At 36.8% G+C, this 21,892-nt stretch overlaps 1 protein-coding gene across 2 annotated transcripts in view; it reads right to left on the bottom strand.

Moving 5' to 3' along the window:
- Positions 1-21,892, bottom strand: part of ARHGAP42 (Rho GTPase activating protein 42) — a 320,243-nt gene that overhangs the window by 32,332 nt on the left and 266,019 nt on the right. For both annotated transcript variants that reach the window (XM_045483540.1, XM_045483541.1), the window contains exons 13-16: positions 3,283-3,345; positions 2,265-2,339; positions 1,254-1,338; positions 583-641 (exon numbers count right to left, since the gene is read on the bottom strand). In XM_045483540.1, the coding sequence (XP_045339496.1) occupies positions 583-641; positions 1,254-1,338; positions 2,265-2,339; positions 3,283-3,345 (282 nt within the window). The remainder of the gene's footprint in view (positions 1-582; positions 642-1,253; positions 1,339-2,264; positions 2,340-3,282; positions 3,346-21,892) is intronic.

Below are 21,892 nucleotides of genomic sequence, written 5' to 3' on the forward strand. Positions count from 1 at the left end.
ATTTGTATTTGTCTGTTGATGAGTGATGTTAAGCATCTTTTCATATGTCTATTGGTCATCTGTATGTCTGCTTGGGAAAAATGTCTCTTCAGGTCTTCCCCTTTTTTAATCATATTAGTTTTTTAGTGTTGAGTTATGTAACTTCTTTACATATTTTGGATATTAACCCCTTATTGGATATAACACTTGCAAATATTTTCTCCCATTCAGGAGGTTGCCATTTTGTTTCCTTGATGGTTTCCTTCACTGTGTAAAACCTTTTTATTTTAGTGCCCTCCCAATTGCTTTTTGATTTCCTTGCCAGAAGAGACACATCTAGATAAATGTTTCTTTAGTTAATGTCAAAGAAACTACTAATGTCTTCTGGTTTTACGGTTTCACGTCTCACATTTAGGTCTTTAATCTACCATTCTGCAATTTCTTACTTGCTTACAAATCATATTGTCAGCTATTAAGCATCAGATTGATAGTTTCTTAAGCAATATGTAGGAAAATCTTAACTACCTGGTTAAAATTTATACCTCTAAGTGATACAGCATAAAACTATATCAATTATAATGCATTCAATGGAAGTGTACTTACTAACTGCAACAATAAAATCTTTGTGTAACTTGTAAGTCATCAGTGGTTCTGCAAGGCACCTACAACGGAGAAAGAAGAGGGCATTAGAATGGCAATATCTTTTTATTTCCCCTGAATTTCTAGTACTTCTTTAAGAATTGGGTAATTAGGGAGGAGGATAAAGTCCTACTAGGGTGATTCCAGGCAGTCCCAAAATGCAGATCTCAAAGAAGGCCCTTTAGCAGCATTTCTTGGCACAACTGTGCTAAAAGGACAGACTGGAAAATGATTTTTTCACTTCGTAAGAACTGTTGAACCACAACAGCAAAAATCTCTCTCAGATATGGGGACTATAGTTAAATTAAAAACAAACAAACAAACAAAAAACAACTTTCACTTTCAACTTATTTTTAAAAAATACATGAAAACACTACATTCAAATTTAACATGAAACAAACTATTATTTAGTATTCATAAAATATTGCAGCTTCTAAAGTTTATTAGTTGAAAAACCAAGTATAAGTTCCAAAACACTAAACATAAACATTACCACCTTATGCTATTTCATGTGAGGTGAAAGAATTGCTCTAAGGAGTGAAGCTCACACACGGGTGTTCCATGGAGTCATATGGCAATGCCCACAGAGGTTAAGAGAGACATCACATGCAGAGTACGAGTTAAACACTCCTTACCTGAGGTAGTTTTTCAGCCCACTTGTTATTGTCTTATTATCCCACAATTCAATATCAATGTCAATATCAGGAGGGGATTTTGGAGCTGTAAAGAATAAAAATAAGATGTTTAAACTGTACAGCTCAAAACCATTAAGAAGATGGACACAAAGTGGGCGCCTGGGTGGCTCAGTCGGTTGAGTGTCTGACTTCAGCTTAGGTCATCTCAGTTCGTGAGTTTGAGCCCCGCATTGGGCTCTGTGCTGACAGCTTGGAGCCTGGAACCTGCTTCGGATTCTGTGTCTCCCTCTCTCTCTGCCCCTCCCCTGCTCGCTGGCTCTCTCTCTCTCTCTCAAAAATAAATAAACTTAAAAAAATTTTTTTAAAAGAAGATGGATATAAACATAGTAGGTCAGAGACATTGATTTCTTAGGATGCCAACAGAGTTAACCTTAGGATTGTTGTTTGTGTGAATTGGTGCAAGTTTCACTCTTGACACTTTATAAACCTCAAAGATTTCTTGTGGAATAATAGTTTTCCAAATAAAATTATTGTTAATTGCTAACATCACTGAGCATTTGTCATGTGCCAGGCATGCTTCCAAATACTTTTATGGATTAACATATTCAATCCTCACACTCTCAGTGAAGCAGGCACTATTATTATCTTCTCCATTTTATGAATGAGAAGGTTGAGGCACAGAGAAGTTAAACAAATTATCCAAAGTCACAAAGCTTTTAAGTGGTGAATTAGGATTCCAAGCCAGGCAATCTGAATCTAGTATCCATAAATCTCACTGTGTCTCTAGCTAACCAAAGGACACTTGAGAAAAAGTTCAATATTATGAAAAGGCTCTCTCTCAAATTCTGATTGATCATCTATTATAACTGAACATTAAAAACTGAATGCAAATGTTAATTTTAAATATTTCTTGAAAATATTCAAAGAACAGCAGTATATATCTCAAAGAAACCTATGGTATGGATTATCTATAATACAAAAATTAAGTAACTAGCTTCATTCAAAACTTACAAAAAGTTGTGTTCATGAGTTTCTGAACTTTGGAGTTCACTCCTCCTATTCGGTAGAGGCCTAAAATAGTGATGCCTAATGAGAAGGAAAAACCACAAAAGAATGTCTTTAGACATAGCATCACAAGTACAGAATGTTGAAAACATCTGGCATTTCCCTATGCAGAATTTGAAAGTTACTTATCCAATTTTGCAGTCTAACTTCAGAAAATCTACCCTGGAAACACCCATCAGACATATATTTCTCAGAGCAGACACTAAACAGTGATTTGAAAGTCTTTCAAAGATCTTCAAAGCAGCAAAGTACTCTGCTCATTCACTACTATCTGAATACAAAAAGCCATCAAAGATGGGAAAGAATGATTAGAATTTCTCATCCTCTATTTCTTCAGTCATGTAGTCCTACATGTTGAAGAACTGGAAGGCCTTAACAACTTCCTTCATTTTGAAGGTGAGGAAATAGATTTAGAGGATTTAAGAAATGTACTTAACTTCTTAAAACTTCTAAATGGCAGCACCAAAATTTGAGTTTAAGTTCACAGAATTTCAAAGCCCATGAGTTTTGCTTTAGACAAGATTTCCTGGAAATGGAAGAGTGTAACAGGCAACTAGAGTGGCCTTCAAGGCCATGACTAGAGAGGGTAAAGGTGCTAGAATTGTGACTGTGAGTGAAATCACTGAGGGGAATAACATTAAGAAAGGAGGAAGATCAGCTCCTTAGGAATCTTACCTCCTCTAAAGCTTGAAAAACATTGAAGAGGAGCTTAGAGTAATAAATAACACAAAGTCTATGAAATGGAAATAAATCAGGCCTTTATTATGAAAAATTGTTAAACAGAAATATACAGTATGATTTTTGGTAAAGTTCAGACTATAGCTATTTGTGTATTTAGATAATTTTATACATTTATATAGTTCTTAAAGTTAATCTCATGTTAATGATAAAATATATCCTCATTTTTTGAGAGGTTCCTATATAAGAATGAACACTAATGATATACCTGTCAGACAACACTTACCTCTTGTTTCCACAGCTTGAATGCATTTTCTCACAAAATTGAACCCTGCTTCATTTAAATACACTGAAAATAAAATAAAATCACAGTAAGGGTTTATACCCAACTTACATTACTCCTTAGTTGGCTCTCTTGTTTTATGACTTAGTGGCACAGTTTTAGTTAAGAGTCTGAATTTTTATTTTGGGGTAGAAGTAGGGTTCACATTCACCAAAGTTATTACATCAACTTACTTTAGAAAACACAGATCCTTCACAGAAGGTAAATATGTTACAGTGATCCCATCCATTTTACCTAAAATTAGCATTAACCTTCACTACATGTTTTTCCAGATGATAAAAGCAAATGTACTAAGAAAAAAAACCTTTATTGTTTGTTACTAATTATATTACAAAGCTATTCACATATTCTTTTCCATGGGATTCTCAAAACAACATTATAAGGTAGAGAGAAAGCTTTGTAATCTTAAGATGGTTCATGACGTTGCTGAGAACTTCAGTTTCTTTGTTCCAAGCTTCAGAACCAGGATTCTAACATAGATCACCTGAATCCGAGCCCAATATTCTTTCTACTACATTTTTTACCATATGCAAAATAATTCAAAATATGTTTAGTTTACCGAAAATCCCCTAAAGATCCTACATTATGAAATATCAGTTTATTTTCATTGCTTTTGCTAGATTTTAAATCTGTTATAATTTTCTTAAGATTCTGAGGCCAGATCAAATTAGATTACTTATTTAAAAAAAAAAAAGTATTTAGGAATACCAAATAACACCCTGAGAAAAAATTCAAATATTTTGTTACTATAATGAAAATTTTCATCACATGTGGTGGAAATATGATATTTCTTAATATTCTCCAGTAATATGTGAAAATAATTCAAGTCAATAAAAAATTAAAACTAGCTTCCATTTAAAGATGGTGGATTTGGGGTGCCTGGGTGGCTCAGTCAGTTGAGCACCCGACTTCGGCTCAGGTCATGATCTCAAGGCTCATGAGTTCGAGCCCCGCATCAGGCTCTGTGCTGACAGCTCAGAGCCTGGGGCCTGCTTCAGATTCTGTGTTTCCCTCTCCCTCTGCCCCTTCCCTGCTCACGCTCTGTCTCTCTCTCTCAAAAATAAACATTAAAAAAAAATAAAGATGGTGGGTTCGAAGGAGGCTGGAAGATGGTGGAGCAAGAGGACCCTAAGTTCACACTGTCCCATGAATACAACTAGATAACACTGACATCAGCATAAATAACTCAGAAACAACCCAACGACTGGCAGAATAAACTCCACATCTAAAGGTAGAGAAGAGTCCACATCAAAGAGGGTAGAAAGGGTGGAGATATCGTGGAGAAGCAAAACAGAGGTGGCCACCTGTGGTCTGGAGGGAGCTGGAAGCACTGAAGAAGGGTGAGAAACAGACTATCAAACCAGGGAGCTCACAAGGAAGAGAGGAATCCTCATAACATTTGGCTTTGAAAGTAAAAAGGACTGAATTTACTGACTTCTTACAAACAAGAGGGACTTAAATCCTAGAATTAAAAAAAAAAAAAAAAAAAAGCTAGCTCCATTCTGGAAGATCCTGAGGGCAATAGGAAAATAAGTTTCTGCCCTTAAAGAGATAGCTGGACAAATAGCCTTTAAGATACAGGCTAGAAGCAGCACTTTCAAAAGCACCAGGGCATATAGGGGGAAGAGTTATTTACTCATCTCAGAGGGTATCCAGGGGAAGACTTCTCCAGGAACAAAGGAGCTGGAAGGTACCATTGCCCTCTTTCACCCCTCAGCACAAACACATGGCCACCTGCAGAAACTAGCATGCTCTGAATTTCACTACCTAATGTGCTTACACTAAGTCCCACATCCTGTGCTTCCACTTATCCATTCTTTCCAGTCATGCCTGCCTCAGTCCCAGCACTGTGGGCCCCCTCCCACAGCACAAACCTTGCCAACACTGCCTCTTTCCACCCATGCATTTTGCAAGACTGCAGCTCTGGCAGCAGCAGCTGTGGACCCTGAGGAAACCCTAGGAGCACCTTGGTAAAATTATGCACCCTTTGCATGTAGCTTGGATCCTCAAAGCTGTAGGTCTCATTTTACAAGCATAGCACACCTTGTTAAAACTGCACACCATTTCCCAGCTAGGTACAAAACACTGCCCACAATAGGAAAGAGAGCCTCTGCAGACAACTGGACTGAAGGAAAAAGGAACCAGGAAAAATGACAAGCACATTCAACACATATAGGAGACACCATGTGAAGCACTAGGTGGGAAACAGGGGAACTGCATTTCAGGGGACTATAAGACCTCTTCTTCATAAGGCCACTACATTCAATAGCAGGAGATATAGCTGAATTTCCTGACACAAAAAAAACAGACTCAGAGAGTTAGGTAAAATGAGGAGAGAGAGGAGTATGTCCCCAATGAAAAACAAAACAAAACAAAACAAAACAAAACAAAACAAAACAAGACAAACTAAGACAAATGGATACAAGTAATATGCCTGATTAGAGAATTTAAAAAATGTTCAGAAAGATACTTACTGCACTTGAGAAAAGAGTAGAGAATTATCAGTGAGATCCTTAACAAAGAGACAAAAAAGAGCCAATCAGAGATGAAGAAAACAACAAATGAAGTTAAAAATACACTAGATGAAATAAATACCAGGCTAAAGAAGCAGAAGAATGAATGAGCAACCTGAAAGAAAAAAAAAGTTATGCAGAGGATATATATTCCTTATGCAAAGGAAATATATATTCAGATCCAGGAGGCAAAGAGATCCTCCCCACCCCAAAAAAAAATCAACCCAAGGAAATCATCACAGATGTATAGTAATAAAAATGGGAAATATTAATAATAAAGAACCTCAAAAGCAGCAAGAGAGAGGCACCTGGTTGGCTCAGTCAGTGGAACATGCAACTCTTGATTTTAGGATTGTAAACTTGAGCCCTGCATTGGGTGTAGAGATTACCTAAAAATAAAATCTTAAAAACAAAATGTTTTTAAAAGCAGCAAGAGAAAATAACACAGTTACATACAGGGGAAATTCCATAGGCTATGAGTAGATTTTTCAGCAGAAACTTTGCAGTGTATAAATGACTGACATGCTGTATTCAAAGTGATAAAATGAAAAAAATATGCAGCCAGAATTCTCTATTAAGCATGACTACCATTCAGAATAGAAGAGATAGTTCCATAGACAAATAAAAGCTGAAGGAATTCATGACCACTACACCAGCCCTATAAGAAATTTAAGGAAACAATCTGAGTGGAAAGGAAAGATCGTAAGTAAGAGTATGTAAAGTAGGAAACACAAAAGCAGTAAAAATAAATATATCTGTCAAAATCCGTGAAAGATTCACAAAATAAAAGGATGTGAAATAAAGACACCATATACCTGAAACATGGAGGGGAGGGTAAGAAGAAAGAATGGGTTCTAACTTAAGTGACCATCAACTTAATATAAACTACTATATGCAGATGATGTTATACACAAACCTAATGGTAACCAATCAAAACCCAGTATCAGATATACTAAGAATAAAGAGAAAGAAATCCAAGTTTATCACTAAAGGAAGCCAGCAAACTGTGAAAGAGAGAAAAAGAAGAAAGGACCATAGAAAAACTACAAAAATGACCACAAAACAGTAACAAAATGGCAATAAATACGTATCTATCAATAATTACTTTGAAAGTAAATGGACTAAAAACTCCAGTCAGAAGACACAGGGTGTCAGAATAAAAAAATCAACCTGTCTAAATACTGCCTATAAGAGACTCATTTCAGAACTAAAGACCCATACAGATTGAAAGTGAAGGGTTGGAGAAACATTTATCAGGCAAAGGGATGTCAAAAGAAAGAGTACTATACTTATGATAAGACAAATTAGACCTTACAACAAAGACTGTAACAAGAGACAAATGACACTATATAATAATGGAAGAACAATAAAACAAGAGATATAACAATTCTTAATATTTATGTACCCACCATGAAAGCACCCAAATACATAAAAAAGTTAATAACAAACATAAAAGAATTAATTGATAGTAATACAATAATAGTAAGGGATTTCAATCGCCCACTTATATAAAGGACAGATCATACAGCCAGAAAATCAACAAGAAAACAGTGGCTTTGAATAACACACTGGACCAGTTGGATTTCATAGTTATATTTAGAACATTCCATTCTTAAAGAGAATAGGGCTGCCTGGGTGGCTCAATCAGTTAAAAGTCCAACTTCAGCTTAGGTCATGATCTTGCAGTTCATGCATTCGAGCCCCATGTCTGACTCTGTGCTGATAGCTCAGAGACTGGAGCCTGCTTCAGATTCTCTGTCTCCCTCTCTCTCTGCCCCTCCCTGACTTATACTCTGTCTCTCTCACCCTCAAAAATGAATAAATATTTAAAAAATAAATAAATAAAAGAGGATACACATTCTTTTCAAGTGCACATAGAACATACTCCAGAATACATCACATATTAGACCACCAAAAAAGCCTCAAGAAATTCAAAGAAATTGAAGTCATACCATGCATCTTTTCTGACCACAATTCTATGAAATTAGAAATCAACCACAAGAAAAATCTGATAAGAGCACAAATACATGGAGGTTAAAAAACATGCTACTAACCAGTGAATAAGTCAACCAAGAAATAAAAGAAGAATAAAAAATTACTTGAAGTAAAATGAAAATGAAAACCTAATGGTGAAAATGTTTGGGATGCATCAAGTGATCCAAAGATGGAAGAATACAGGAATGCAGGCCTACATCAAGAAGCAATAAAAATATCAAATAAATACCTAAGCTTATACCTAAAGGAGGTAGGAAAGGAGGACCAAACAAAACCCAAAGTCAGCAGAAAGAAGGAAATAATAAAAGATTAAAGCATAAGTAAATGATTGAGACACTAAAAAAAAAATAATAGAAGAGATCAATGAACAAGGAACTGTTTCCTTGAAAAGATCAACACAATTGATAAACTTCTAGCTAGACTCAAAAAAAAAAAAAAAAAAAAAGAAAGAAAGAGAGGATGCAAATAAACAAAATCACAAATGAAAGAGACATAACAGCCTCTACCAAAGAAATACAAACGGCTTAAGTGAGCATTATGAAAAATTATATGCCAACAAATTGGACAGACTAGAAAAAAATGGACAAATTCATAGAGACAGGTAACCTACTAAAAGTCAACCAGAAGAAACAGAATATTTGAACAGATTGATAACCAGTAAACAGATTGAATCAATAATAAGAAAACTTCCCAAAAAACAAAACTCCAGGACCATACAACTTCAAAGGTGAATTCTACCAAATATTTAAAGAAGAGTTTATACCTGTTCTCAAACTTTTCTAAAAAATAAAATAGTAAGGAAAACTTTCAAATTTTTTCTATGAGGTCAGCATTACCTGATACCAAACCAGATGAAGACACCACACACCAAAAAAACAGAACTACAGGCCAATATTTCTGGTAAACATAGATGTAAAAATCCTCAACAGAATGTTAGCAAACTCATCCAAATACATTAACAAAACATTCACCATAATCTAGTGGGACTTATTCCTGGGATGCAATGGCAGTTCAATATTCACAAACCAATCGACATGACACATTACATGAATAGGAAAAAGGATGAAAAACCATATTATCATTTCAACAGATGCAGAAAAAAGCATTTGACAAAGTACAACATCCATTCATGAAAAAAATCCTCAACAAAGTAGGTTTAGAGGGAACATACCTCAAATCATAATAAAGACTTTATATAAAAAACTTACAGAAAACATCATAGTCAATGGGGAAAATTGAGAGCTTTTCCCCTAAGATCAGGAACAAGACAAGGATGTCCACTCTTACCACCTTTATTCAACCTAATACTGGAAGTCCTAGCCACAGCAATTAAGACAACAAAAAGAAATAAAAGGCCTCCAAATTGGTAAGGAAGAAATAAAACTTCCACTATCTGCAAATGACATATTATACATAAAAAAACCCTAAACACTCCACCAAAAAATTACTAGAACTAATAAATGGAATTCAGTAGGGTTACATGATACATAACCAATATACAAAAATTTGTTTGGATTTTTTTTAATGTTTGTTTATTTTTGAGGGAGAGAGAGACAAAGTATGAATGGGGGAGGGATAGAGAGAGAGGGAGACACAGAATCTGAAGCAGGCTCCAGGCTCTGAGCTGTCAGCACAGAGTCTGATGTAGGGCTTGAACTCACAAACCATGAGTTCATGACCTGAGCCAAAGTTGGACACTCAACTGAATGAGCCACCCAGGTGCCCCAGAAATCTGTTGCATTTCTATACATTAATAATGAAGCAGCAGAAAGAAAAATTAAAAGAAAAACAATTCATTTACAACTGCACCAAAAATAATAAAATAGTTGGGAATAAACTTTTCCAAAGAAATGAAATATACTTTCTATACACAGAAAAATATAAAACACTGATGAAAGAAATTGAAGATGACAGAAAGAAATGGAAAGACATTCCATGCTCATGGATTAGAAGAATAAATATTGTTAAAATGTCTATACTACCCAAAGCAATCTACAGATTTAACACAATCCCTGTCAAAATACCAACAGCATTTTTCACAGAATTATAGAACAAAGAATCCTAAAAGTTGTATGAAATCATAAAATGCCCTCAATACCCAAACAAGTCTTGGAAAAGATAACAAAACTGGAGATCTCACAATACAATACTTCAAGTTATATTAGAAAGTGATAGTAATCAAAACAGTATGGTACTGGCACAAAAACAGACACACAGATCAACAGAACAGAACAGAAAGCCTGGAAATAATTCTAAAATTATATGGTCAATTAATCTTTGAAAAAGGAGGGAGTAATTTGCAATGGGAAAAAGATGGTCTCTTCAACAAATGGTGCTGGGAAAAATGAACTGCAAAAGAATGAAACTGGACCACTTTCTTACACCATACACAAAAATCAACTCAAAACGTATTAAGGACCTGAATGTGAGACCTAAAACCACAAAAATCCTAGAAGAGAGCACAGCCAGTAATTTCTCCAACATCAGCTGTATCATTTTTCTTGGTATGTCTTCTGAGGCAAGGGAAATAAAAGCAAAAATAAACTACTGGGACTACATCAAAGCAAAAAGCTTCTGTAGTGCAAAGGAAACAACCAACAAAGCTAAAAGTCAGCCTACTGAGTGAGAGAAGATATTTTCAAATGACATATTTGATCAACGGTTAGTGTCCACAATATATAAAGAACTTATATAACTCAACACCCCAAAACAAATAATCCAATTAAAAAATGGGCAGAAGTCACAGACATTCCTGCAAAGAGAGTACACTTCTCATGATGAGCACTGAGTAATGTATAGTATTGCTAAATCACTATATTGTACAGTTGAATCTAATAGAACACTGTATGTTAACTATACTGGAATTAAAATTAAAAACTTAATAAAATATATATTTGTTGAAGAAATACATTCACATACACATAAAAAGAAAAAGGAAGACATAGTATATATGTACAATAAAATATTATTTAGCCATAAAAATACTGAAACCTTGCATTTGCAACAACATGGATGGAGCTAAAGAGTACAAGTTGTACAAAATAAGCCAGTCAGAGAAAGACAGATAATATATGATTTCACTAACATGTAGAATTTAAGAAGCAAAACAAAGGAGCAAAGGGAAAAAAGGGGGAGAGAGAAAGAGAGAGAGAGAGAGCGCTAAAACCAAGAAACTGACTCTTAGCTATAGAGAATAAACCAGTGGTTACCAGAGGGGAGGTGGGTGGGGGACTGGGGGAAATTGGTGAAGGGGATTAAGAATATACTTATTGTGATGCACACTGAGTAATATATGGAACTGACGAATCACTATATTGTACACCTGAAACTAATATAACACTGAATGTTAACTATACTGTAAGTAAAATTTAATAAATAATAATAAAATAAAAACATAAAAAATAAAAATAAAAAAAGATGGAGGATTAAACATTCATATAGCTTAACAGAAATCCAGAGATAAAAAATATATATCAGAATTCAAGAAGGGGTGCCAACAATAGGCAAAAGATTTTTAAGAAATCCTAGACAGAAAACCATTGAAACCTTTGAGGACTGAGAAATCCATGGACCAAAAAACTAGAAGTACTGAACTGGAAAGATACTTCTCATGTGTTGTTAGTAAAAAACAAACAAACAAACAAACAAAAACAAAAAGTAATCAACAGACAGTATGACCCAATTTCTTAAACTGTGAAGTTTGAGGGTGTGTTTCTATTTTTCCTAGGGGAAAAAAAAAAAAAAAACAACAAAAAAACCTTTAGAAAGATCTATGCAAGTAAGAAAAAGGAGAACAGAAGGTAGAAATTATCATTTTTATTCACTAGACTTTGAAAGAGTCCAATACTTAAAAAAAATATAGTTCTTTAGAACTTTTAAAAAAATAAATAGATTAAATCATTTTAAAATGCCCAAACTAAAAAACGTATTGTTACCCATAGGAACTGGCTCATTTATTTCTCTATTCTCAGGTCCCTAGGTCAAGTAAACAGAACTCAGTCAATGCTTTGGGTTAACTCAACAATACAAGAATGAATAGTCATTAAACAAGCATCTTTTAAGAGTTCACTACATAATTGAAGTTCCTTTTGGATAGGAAGAAGGGATTTTTTGCTTCCAATCACCTAAAAGGCCAATCATAACAATCTACATTCTGGTATTTTAAATATTTATTGAACACAAGAAAACAGGTAAATGGAGAGGTAAGGAATCAATTATTTTCATTCTTCACAACAAAAACTGAGCCAAAAAATGCAACCCTAGGTAGAAACAAGCAGTTTTAAAATCAATTAAAATTGCAAGTTCCTGACATTTACAATATTTGGTTCTGGAGGTCACATTGCTCAACTTTTCGATAAAAATTAAGAAAGAGAAAACCATTTTTAAAAAAATTTTAATAAAACTTGCCTTTGGCAAAGTGAATGAATACAACTGTGGTATCTATATATGTAGATACATATATATGTGGTATCTATATCTATGTTTATACATGTAATAAACAGAATTTCTTTAAGTATCCACTTGGAGAAGAATAAGCAATAACCAGGCTATATTGAAGGTATAATAGGATGTTTGGCAACACTACCCCGGTCTATTCTAATAAAACAATATTACAGGCTCCCACAAAGAACAAAATCTTATATACATTCACTCTGAATGCCAGGCCATTCCATAAGCGCCACTGTATGGATGTGGCCCATGATCTTGTGCTTTAGCTCATTTACATAATATGAAGCTCATTTACATAATATGAATAATTAAAACACTATCAATCAATTCAATGATATGGAAAAATATACTGTGTTGGCAGAAAATAACCATGCATTTTTGTTTTGTTTCCTCTAAACAACCTTTGATACTGCCAAAGGAGTTTCCATAGTGCAGAGATAGCACCTACATTGAATCTGGGGTTGAATCTCAGCTCTAGTATAAACTGCTGTATGAATGGGAACATGCATAATAATGCTTATGAACTCTAGTTCTTTCATTTATAAAATGAGGGAAATGATAACACGTATGTAAAATGAAGAACAAAACCAGGTGAAGCACTGAAAAGCATCAAATAATGTAACAAACCTAATTAAATGCTAGTTTCCTTCTCCATGTGCGCCTTCTATATATTACTGCTATATGCAGAAAAATAGAAGAAAAAAGGATAAAAGAAGTCAGTCATTAGTTCTAACCAGATGAAAGAGATAGTAGTTACTCTCTCACGTACTTGCTGTGTTACTAGGCATAGTTTTAACTTCTTTGTATATCTGTTTCCTCTTCTACACAGTAAGGATAATAGAATTTTCTTTGTCAGAGGATTGTTCACAGATAAAATATGTTAACATTTGCCAAGCTCCTAGAATAATGTCTGCAATATAGTAACTACTACAGAAGTGTGGGCTATTAGCAGCAGCAGCAGCTGGAAGAAAATATAAATATCTACATACATAAATTATATGAACAAGGTATTCTTTGGGCATGACTAAAGTCATTGGAGCTTCAGGAACTGTCCACCAGGAGTGTTAAAAAGGCATAATACATTACTTATTTTTAAATAATTGGAGCCAGGCCAATAATCTGTTTCTTGAAATAAATGTAAACCAGACATAAATCAGTCAAGCCCTGTAACCTAGCTGGCCACTGAAAAGCAAGTTGTGTATTAAAACATGTCTGTACAAGGTGAGGGAAGATGGTGGCATAGGAGGATGCTGGTTTCACCTCATCTTGCTGATCACTTAGATTCCACCCACATTTGCCTTAATAACCCAGAAAACCACCAGAAGACTAGCAGAACGGACTCTCTGGAGCCAAGCGTAGACAAGAGGCCCACAGAAGAGGGTAGGAATGGTGGAGAGGTGGTGCATGCTACATGGACTGGCAGGAGGGAGCCGGGGCGGTGGAGGGGCAGCCCGCCTGGCAAGGCAGAGCCCCCGAAGTCTGGCTTGCAAAAGCAGAGGGGCTGGACTCTGTGAGTTCTGACAGCCAGCAGTACTTAACATCCGGAACGTTAAAAGTCAACAACTCTGCTCTTGCAGAGTGGGGAGGGCGAGAGGACACTGTGAGGGAGAGTTGTTGAGCCCCAGAACTCAGAGCTCAGCTCGTTGAGGGAACAAAGGCGCTGGAAAGCGCCATTTCCCTCTCCCATCCCCCAGCCGAAATTCCAAAGGGAACCAGTTCCCGTCACTAAACTTTCTTTCTCTACAGAAATGCCCAACGCTATGCTTCTGTGGATCCATCCCTCCAACGGGCCTGCCTCCCTCCTGGTGCTGCAGGGCCCCTCCCACAGGGACCACCAAAGGCAAAGTTAGCTAAGCCTGCCCCTCCTGCCCCTGTGCACCTTGTGGATCCACCTTGGCTAATATGCCCTTGGCCAGATCCTATCTAAGCAGCACCACAAGCCTGGCAGTATGCAAGTATCCCAGACAAGGGCCACACCACTCCACAGTGAGTCCTCCTCCTGTGAGAGGGGAAGATAAGGTACACACCAGACTGACTGTGGCCCCAGCGGTGGGCTGGGGGCAGACATCCAGACTGAACTGTGGCCCTGCTCACCAACACAAGTTACTCCAGCCAGCACAGGGGAAGAGCCCTGCAGTTCTGCACCACTCCAGGGACTATCCAAAATGACAAAACGGAAGAATTCTCCTCAAAAGAAACTCCAAGAAGTAGCAACAGCTAATGAATTGTTCAAAAATGATTTAAGCAATAAAATGGAACAACAATTTAGAATAATAGTCATAAAATTAATCGCTGGGCTTGAAAAAAGCATAGAGAACAACAGAGAATCTATTGCTACAGAGGTCAAGGGACTAAGAAATAGTCATGAGGAGCTAAAAAATGCTACAAATGAAGTGCAAAATAAAATGGAGGTGGCCATAGCATGATTGAAGAGGCAGAGGAGGGAATAGGTGAATTAGAAGATATAATTATGGAAAAAGAGGAAGCTGAGAAAAGAGAAAGATTAAAAAAAATCCAGGAGTATGAGGGGAGAATTAGAGATCTAAAAGATATAATCAAATGGAACAATATCCTTATCATATGAATTCCAGAAAAAGAAGACAGAGAGAAAGGGCTGAAGGTGTACTTGAAGAAATCATAGCTGAGAACTTCCCTGATCTGGGGAAGGAAAAGGCATTGAAATCCAAGAGGCACAGAGAACTCCCTTCAGATGTAACTTGAATTGATCTTCAAGACTTATTATCATAGTGAAACTGGCAAAATACAAGGATAAAGAGAAAATTCTGAAAGCAGCTAGGGATAAACATGCTCAAACACATAAAGGGAGACCAATAAGACTAGTGACAGACCTATCTACTGAAACTTGGCAGGCCAGAAAGGAATGGCAGGAGATCTTCAATGTGATGAAGAGAAAAAAAATATGCAGCCGAGAATCTTTTATCCAGCCAGTCTGTCATTCAGAATAGAAGGAGAGATAAAGGTCTTCCCAAACAAAAACTGAAGGAATTCATCACCACTAAACCAGCACTACAAGAGATCCTAAGGGGGATTCTGTGAGTGAAATGTTGCAAGGACCTGAGTACCAGAGACATCACTACAAGCATGAAATCTACAGACATGACAAGGACTCTAAACCCATATCTTTCAATAATAACACGGAATGTAAATGGACTAAATGCTCCAACCAAAAGACATAGGGTATCAGAATGGATAAAAAAAAAACAAGACCCATCTATTTGCTGTCTATAAAAGACTCATTTTAGACCTAAGGACACCTTCAGGAGGAAAGTGAGGGGATGGAGAAGTATCTATCATGTTACTGGAAATCAAAAGAAAGCTGGAGTAGCCATACTTATATCAGACAAACTAGGCTTTAAATTAAAGGCTGCAACAAGAGATGAAGAAGGGCATTATATAATAATTACAGGGTCTATCCATCAGGAAGAGCTAACAATTATAAATGTCTATGTGCTGAATACGGGAACCCCCAAATATATAAAACAATCACAAACATAAGGAACCCTATTGATAAGAATGTGGTAATTGCAGGGGATTTTAACACCCCACTTACAACAATGGATACATCATCTAGACACAGGATCAATAAAGAAACAAGGGCCCTGAATGATACATTGGATCAAATGGACTTGACAGATATATTTAGAACTCTGCATCCCAAAGCAACAGAATATACTTTCTTCTCGAGTGCACATGGAACATTCTCCAAGATAGATAGCATATTGGGTCACAAAACAGCCCTTAATAACTATAAAAGAATTGAGATAATACCATGCACACTTTCAGATGACAGTGCTATGAAGCTTGAAATCAACCACAGGAAAAAGGCTGGAAAACCTCCAAAAGCATGGAGGTTAAAGAACACCCTACTAAAGAATGAATGGGTCAACCAGGCAATTAGAGAAGAAATTAAAAAATATGTGGAAACAAATGAAAATGAAAATATAACAATCCAAACACTGGGATGCAGTGAAGGCAGTCTTAGGAGGAAAATACATTGCAATCCAGGCCTATCTCAAGAAACAAGAAAAACCCCAAATACAAAATCTAACAGCACACCTAAAGGAACTAGAAGCAGTACAGCAGACACCCCAACCCCAGCAGATGAAGAGAAATAATAAAGATCAGAGCAGAAATAAACACTATAGAGTACAAAAAAACTGTAGAGCATATCATTGAAACCAAGAGTTGGTTTTTTGAAAAAATAAACAAAATTGATAAACCTCTGGCCAGGCTTCTCAAAAAGAAAAGGGAGATAATCCAAATAGATAAAATCATGAATGAAAATGCAATTATTACAACCAACCCCTCAGAAATATGAGCAATTATCAAGGAATACTATGAAAAATTATATGCCAACAAAGTGGACAACCTGGAAGAAATGGACAAATTCCTAAGCACTCACACACTTCCAAAACTCAAACAGGAAGAAATAGAAAACTTGAACAGACCCATTACCAGTGAAGAAATTGAATCAGTTATCAAAAATCTCCCAACAAATAAGAGTCCAGGACCACATGCCTTCCCTGGGGAATTCTACCAGACATTTATTTATTTTTTTTTATTTTTTTTAACGTTTTATTTATTCTTGAGACAGAGAGAGACACAGCATGAACGGGGGAGGGGCAGAGAGAGAGGGAGACACAGAATCGGAAGCAGGCTCCAGGCTCTGAGCCATCAGCCCAGAGCCCGACGCAGGGCTCGAACTCACGGACCGCGAGATCGTGACCTGAGCTGAAGTCGGACGCTTAACCGACTGAGCCACCCAGACGCCCCTCTACCAGACATTTAAAGCAGACATAATACCTATCCTTCTCAAGCTGTTCCAAAAAATAGAAAGGGAAGGAAAACTTCCAGACTCATTGTATGAAGTCAGCATTACTTTGATTCCCAAACTAGACAGAGACCCAGCAAAAAAAGAGAACTACAAGCCAATATCCCTGATGAATATGGATGCAAATATTCTCAACTAGATACTAGCAAATCGAATTAAACAGCATATAAAAAGAATTATTCACCATGATCAAGTGAGATTCATTCCTGGGTTGCAGGGATGGTTCAACATTTATGAAGAGCCCACAGCTAATATCATCCTCCATGGGGAAAAACTGAGGGCTTTCCCCCTGAGATCACGAACACGACAGGGATGTCCACTCTCACCGCTGTTGTTTAACATAGTGTTGGAAGTGCTAGCATCAGCAATCAGACAACAAAAGGAAATCAAAGGCATCAAAATTGGCAAAGATGAAAGCAAGCTTTCACTTTTTGCAGATGACATGATACTATACATGAAAAACCTAACAGACTCCACGAAAAGTCTGCTAGAACTGATACATAAGTTCAGCAGAGTCACAGGATACAAAATTAATGTACAGAAATCAGTTGCATTCTTATACACTAATAATGAAGCAACAGAAAAACAAATAAGAAACCGATCCCATTCACAATTGCACCAAGAATCATAAAATACCTAGAAATAAACGTAACCACAGATGTAAAAGATCTGTATGCTGAAAACTATAGAAAGCTTATGAAGGAAATTGAAGAAGACACAAAGAAATGGAAAAACATTCCGTGCTCATGGATTGGAAGAATAAATATTGTTAAAATGTCAATACTCCCCAAGTAGTTTACATATTCAATGCCATCCCAATAAAAATTGCACCAGCATTCTTCTTGAAGCTAGAACAAGCAATCCTAAAATTTGTATGGAACCCCAAAAGAGCCTGAATAGCCAAAGTAATATTGAAGAAGAATACCTAAGTGGGAGGCATCACAATCACAGACTTTAGCCTCTACTACAAAGCTGTAATCATGAAGACAGCATGGTATTGGCACAAAAACAGAAACATAGACCAATGGAATAGAATAGAGACTCCAGAATTGGACTCACAAATGTATGGCAACTAATCTTTGACAAAGGAGGAAAGAATATCCAATGGAAAAAAGCCAGTGTCTTTTTTTTAAAAAAATTTTTTTAACGTTAATTCATTTTTGAGAGACAGAGCATGAGCAGGGAAGGGGCAGAGAGAGGGAGACACAGAATCCGTAACAGGCTCAGGCTCTGAGCTGTCAGCACAGAGCCTGACACAGGGCTCGAACTCACAAACTGCCAGATCCTGACCTGAGCTGAAGTCAGACGCTCAACAGACTGAGGCATCCAGGTGCCCCAGAAAGTCAGTCTCTTTAACAAATGGTGCTGGGAGAACTGGCCAGCAACATGTGGAAGAATGAAGCTAGACCACTTTCTTACACCATTCACAAAAATAAACTCAAAATGGATAAAGGACCTGAATGTGAGACAGGAAACCATCAAAACCCTAGAGGAGAAAGCAGGAAAAAACCTCTCTGACCTCAGCTGCAGCAATTTCTTACTTGACACATCTCCAAAGGCAAGGCAAAAAGGAACTATTGGGACCTCATGAAGATAAAAAGCTTCTGCACTGCAAAGGAAACAATCAACAAAATTAAAAGGCAACGAACGGAATGGGAAAAGATATTTGCAAATGACCTATTGGACAAAGGGTTAGTATCCAAAATCTATAAAGAACTCATCAGACTCCACACCTGAAAATACTCCAGTGAAAAAATGGGCAGAAAACATGAATAGACACTTTTCTAAAGAAGACATCCAGATGGCCAACAGGCACATGAAAAGATGCTCAATGTCACTCCTCATCAGGGAAATACAAATCAAAACCACACTGAGATACCACCTCATGCCAATCAGAGTGGCCAAAATGAACAAATCAGGAGACTATAGATGCTGGAGAGGATGTGGAGAAACGGGAACCCTCTTGCACTGTTGGTGGGAATGCAAATTGGTGCAACCACTCTGGAAAACAGTGTGGAGGTTCCTCAAAAAATTAAAGATAGATCTACCTTATGACCCAGCAATAGCACTGCTAGGAATTTACCCAAGGGATACAGGAGTACTGATGTATAGGGGCACTTGTACCCCAATGTTTATAGCAACACTTTTAACAATAGCCAAATTATGGAAAAAGCCTAAATGTCCAACAACTGATGAATGGATAAAGAAATTGTGGTTTATATACACAATGGAGTACTACGTGGCAATGGGGAAGAATGAAATATGGCCTTCTATAGTAACGTGGATGGAACTGGAGAGTGTTATGGTAAATGAAATAAGCCACACAGAGAAATACAGATACCATCTGTTTTCAGTCTTATGTGGATCCTGAGAAACTTAACAGAAGACCATGGGGAAAGGGAAGGAAAAAAAAAGTTACAGAGAGGGAAGGAGGCAAACCATAATAGACTCTTAAAAACTGAGAACAAACTGAGGGTTGATGGGGGGTGGGAGGGAGGGGAAAGTGGGAGATGGGCCTGAGGAGGGCACCTGTTGGGATGAGCACTGGGTGTTGTATGAAAACCACTTTGACAATAAATTTCATAAAAAAAATTAAAAAAAAATAAACACGTGTGTATACTTTCATCATACTTCAGTAAATCACAATGAACATACACTTCCTCTCACTGGAAGTGAACAGATTGCAGTATGCTGGGATTACTGTTCACCCATACCTGTTGCCCCTTCCTGCAGAAAAGATTATGTTTCTTAGCTCCCTCAAAGGCAAGATTGGCCATGTGATAGACACTAACCAATTAAATATGAATGGAATTAAAAGATGCCATTTTCCAGTAGGCACTAAGTAAGTCAATATGATTCTGCCAATCCTGTTGAGGTCTGGGGAAAGAGGTCAAACAGCATACTCTGTCTCCAAGTTCCTGATGTAGGAGATGGTCACAAAATGTGGTATTTCTGAAGGAAGTGAAGGAAAATATATTCTGTAATGGAAAACACACAACTTCCTAAAGCCATGAAGAGGTTATTGCATTTAATGTCAGTGTTAATGAGGACTGAACAAAGCAGGTTCTTTATAGCTTAAAGGAAAATTAGGAACTCCAAAGTGTTCAACTGAAATGTTAGTTGAAATGGTCTTTACAAAAACAAATCACATCATTAAAGGCTGATAATTTATCATCATTCTTTTTGAATGAAGGACAAGGCACTCCTGCTTAACAGTACAGAGTACCCATCCTATACAGTGGAAATACAGTAGTGAATCAGGACTCAATGCCTGGTTCAGAGCAGGCAGTCCATAAATGCTTATTAATTGATGGTTTGCTAGTTACTGGTTTGCATACGGGTTGTGCAGGTACCCTTGCTAATGCTTTCTAGAAGGGTTAGAGCTTGGCTAACAAGAGAAAAATTTTGTCAACTCCTCCCCAGATCGCCTACTCCCTGTCCCATAGCTCCCTGCTAAAGAAAGGGGCAGAAGGATATGTAAAATACAAATACCACCAAATTCCCAGGAATTGAACACTATAATATTAATGATACTTGGCTTTCAGAGGTAGAAGTAGGAAACAAGCTAACTTAATGAACTTTATATATTCAATCAAAAGTTAAGTGTAAACATCATTTTTTTTTTCCTCCGGAAACTATTCAGGGATAAAGCTTTTATTGAAATCCAAATAAAGTTTCTATAAATAAAAATAAAGGCAGTTTAGCAGCATAATAGCTATTAATCTCAACAGAATTCAAACAGCCATGAGGAAATGAAAAAGAATAGTCTTCTATACAGCTAACAAAGCAAAAGTCCTTGTACCTTCAATTTCCTAGTAATTAAAAACCCAGCATGTCCTTACAGATGTAATCTACTTGGCCTTACAGTACCTTCTCAGGGTTGACAAAACAAAGCAACACTTGTCTTTAATTTCTAATTCACTTTTCTAATCTGCCAATTCAGATTAAAAATCAACTTATCACAGATAACTAATATCATATTATCCATGGCTTGAAAGAAACAGAAAAAAGAAATGAGTGCATTTATTGGTGTTTGTGTCCCACACAACCTGTGTCCCACAGGACCATTTGTCTTCTCCCTGCTTCTTAGGAAGCAGTTAACCCTCCACAGCCCTGGCCCAACCTGTTACTTCTTCCTGATCTGCCCATGAAAAGTATTTGAACTATAACCCTCTTCCTGGATCTCAGTGATAGAAACAAAATTATTTGATCACAGGTGTGGGAGAGGATGTGGTGAGGAGGAGGATGTAACCCAGGGACATCTGAGAACTTCCAAAATTAAATTATTTAGACAGTAGTGTGAGGCTCAAAAAATTCATGACAGATGGCAAATGCCTAGGATAAGAAGGATGAGCTCAATTTTCTTTTCTTTACTGTTGGGGAGAACATGTTCCCAAAGCACACATGGGGAAAGTCACCGACAGACAGTGGCAGAAATTGAGAGTTTGGGGGAAATTCTGAAAGTATTTTCTGGTCCAATCATGAGGACATGTAGACATGTACATGAGGACTGAATGTTGAGTGACTGTTATTTATGTGACCAAATCATGACTTACATTAGCAGAAACATCATTTGAAAGGACTTCTTTTTTCCCATTTACAATACCTGGAATAAAGTAAGTACACAATGGAATACTGATGAACCAAACTGCATGAGAGAATGATAATTTAGTACCTTTTCTCACACAGTTCTCACTTTCTCCAGACCTAGGGAAGAAGGACCAACTGAAAAACCATCACACAA

The sequence above is a fragment of the Leopardus geoffroyi genome, chromosome D1, assembly GCF_018350155.1.
Source record: "Leopardus geoffroyi isolate Oge1 chromosome D1, O.geoffroyi_Oge1_pat1.0, whole genome shotgun sequence".
In the NCBI taxonomy this organism is placed as follows: domain Eukaryota; kingdom Metazoa; phylum Chordata; class Mammalia; order Carnivora; family Felidae; genus Leopardus; species Leopardus geoffroyi.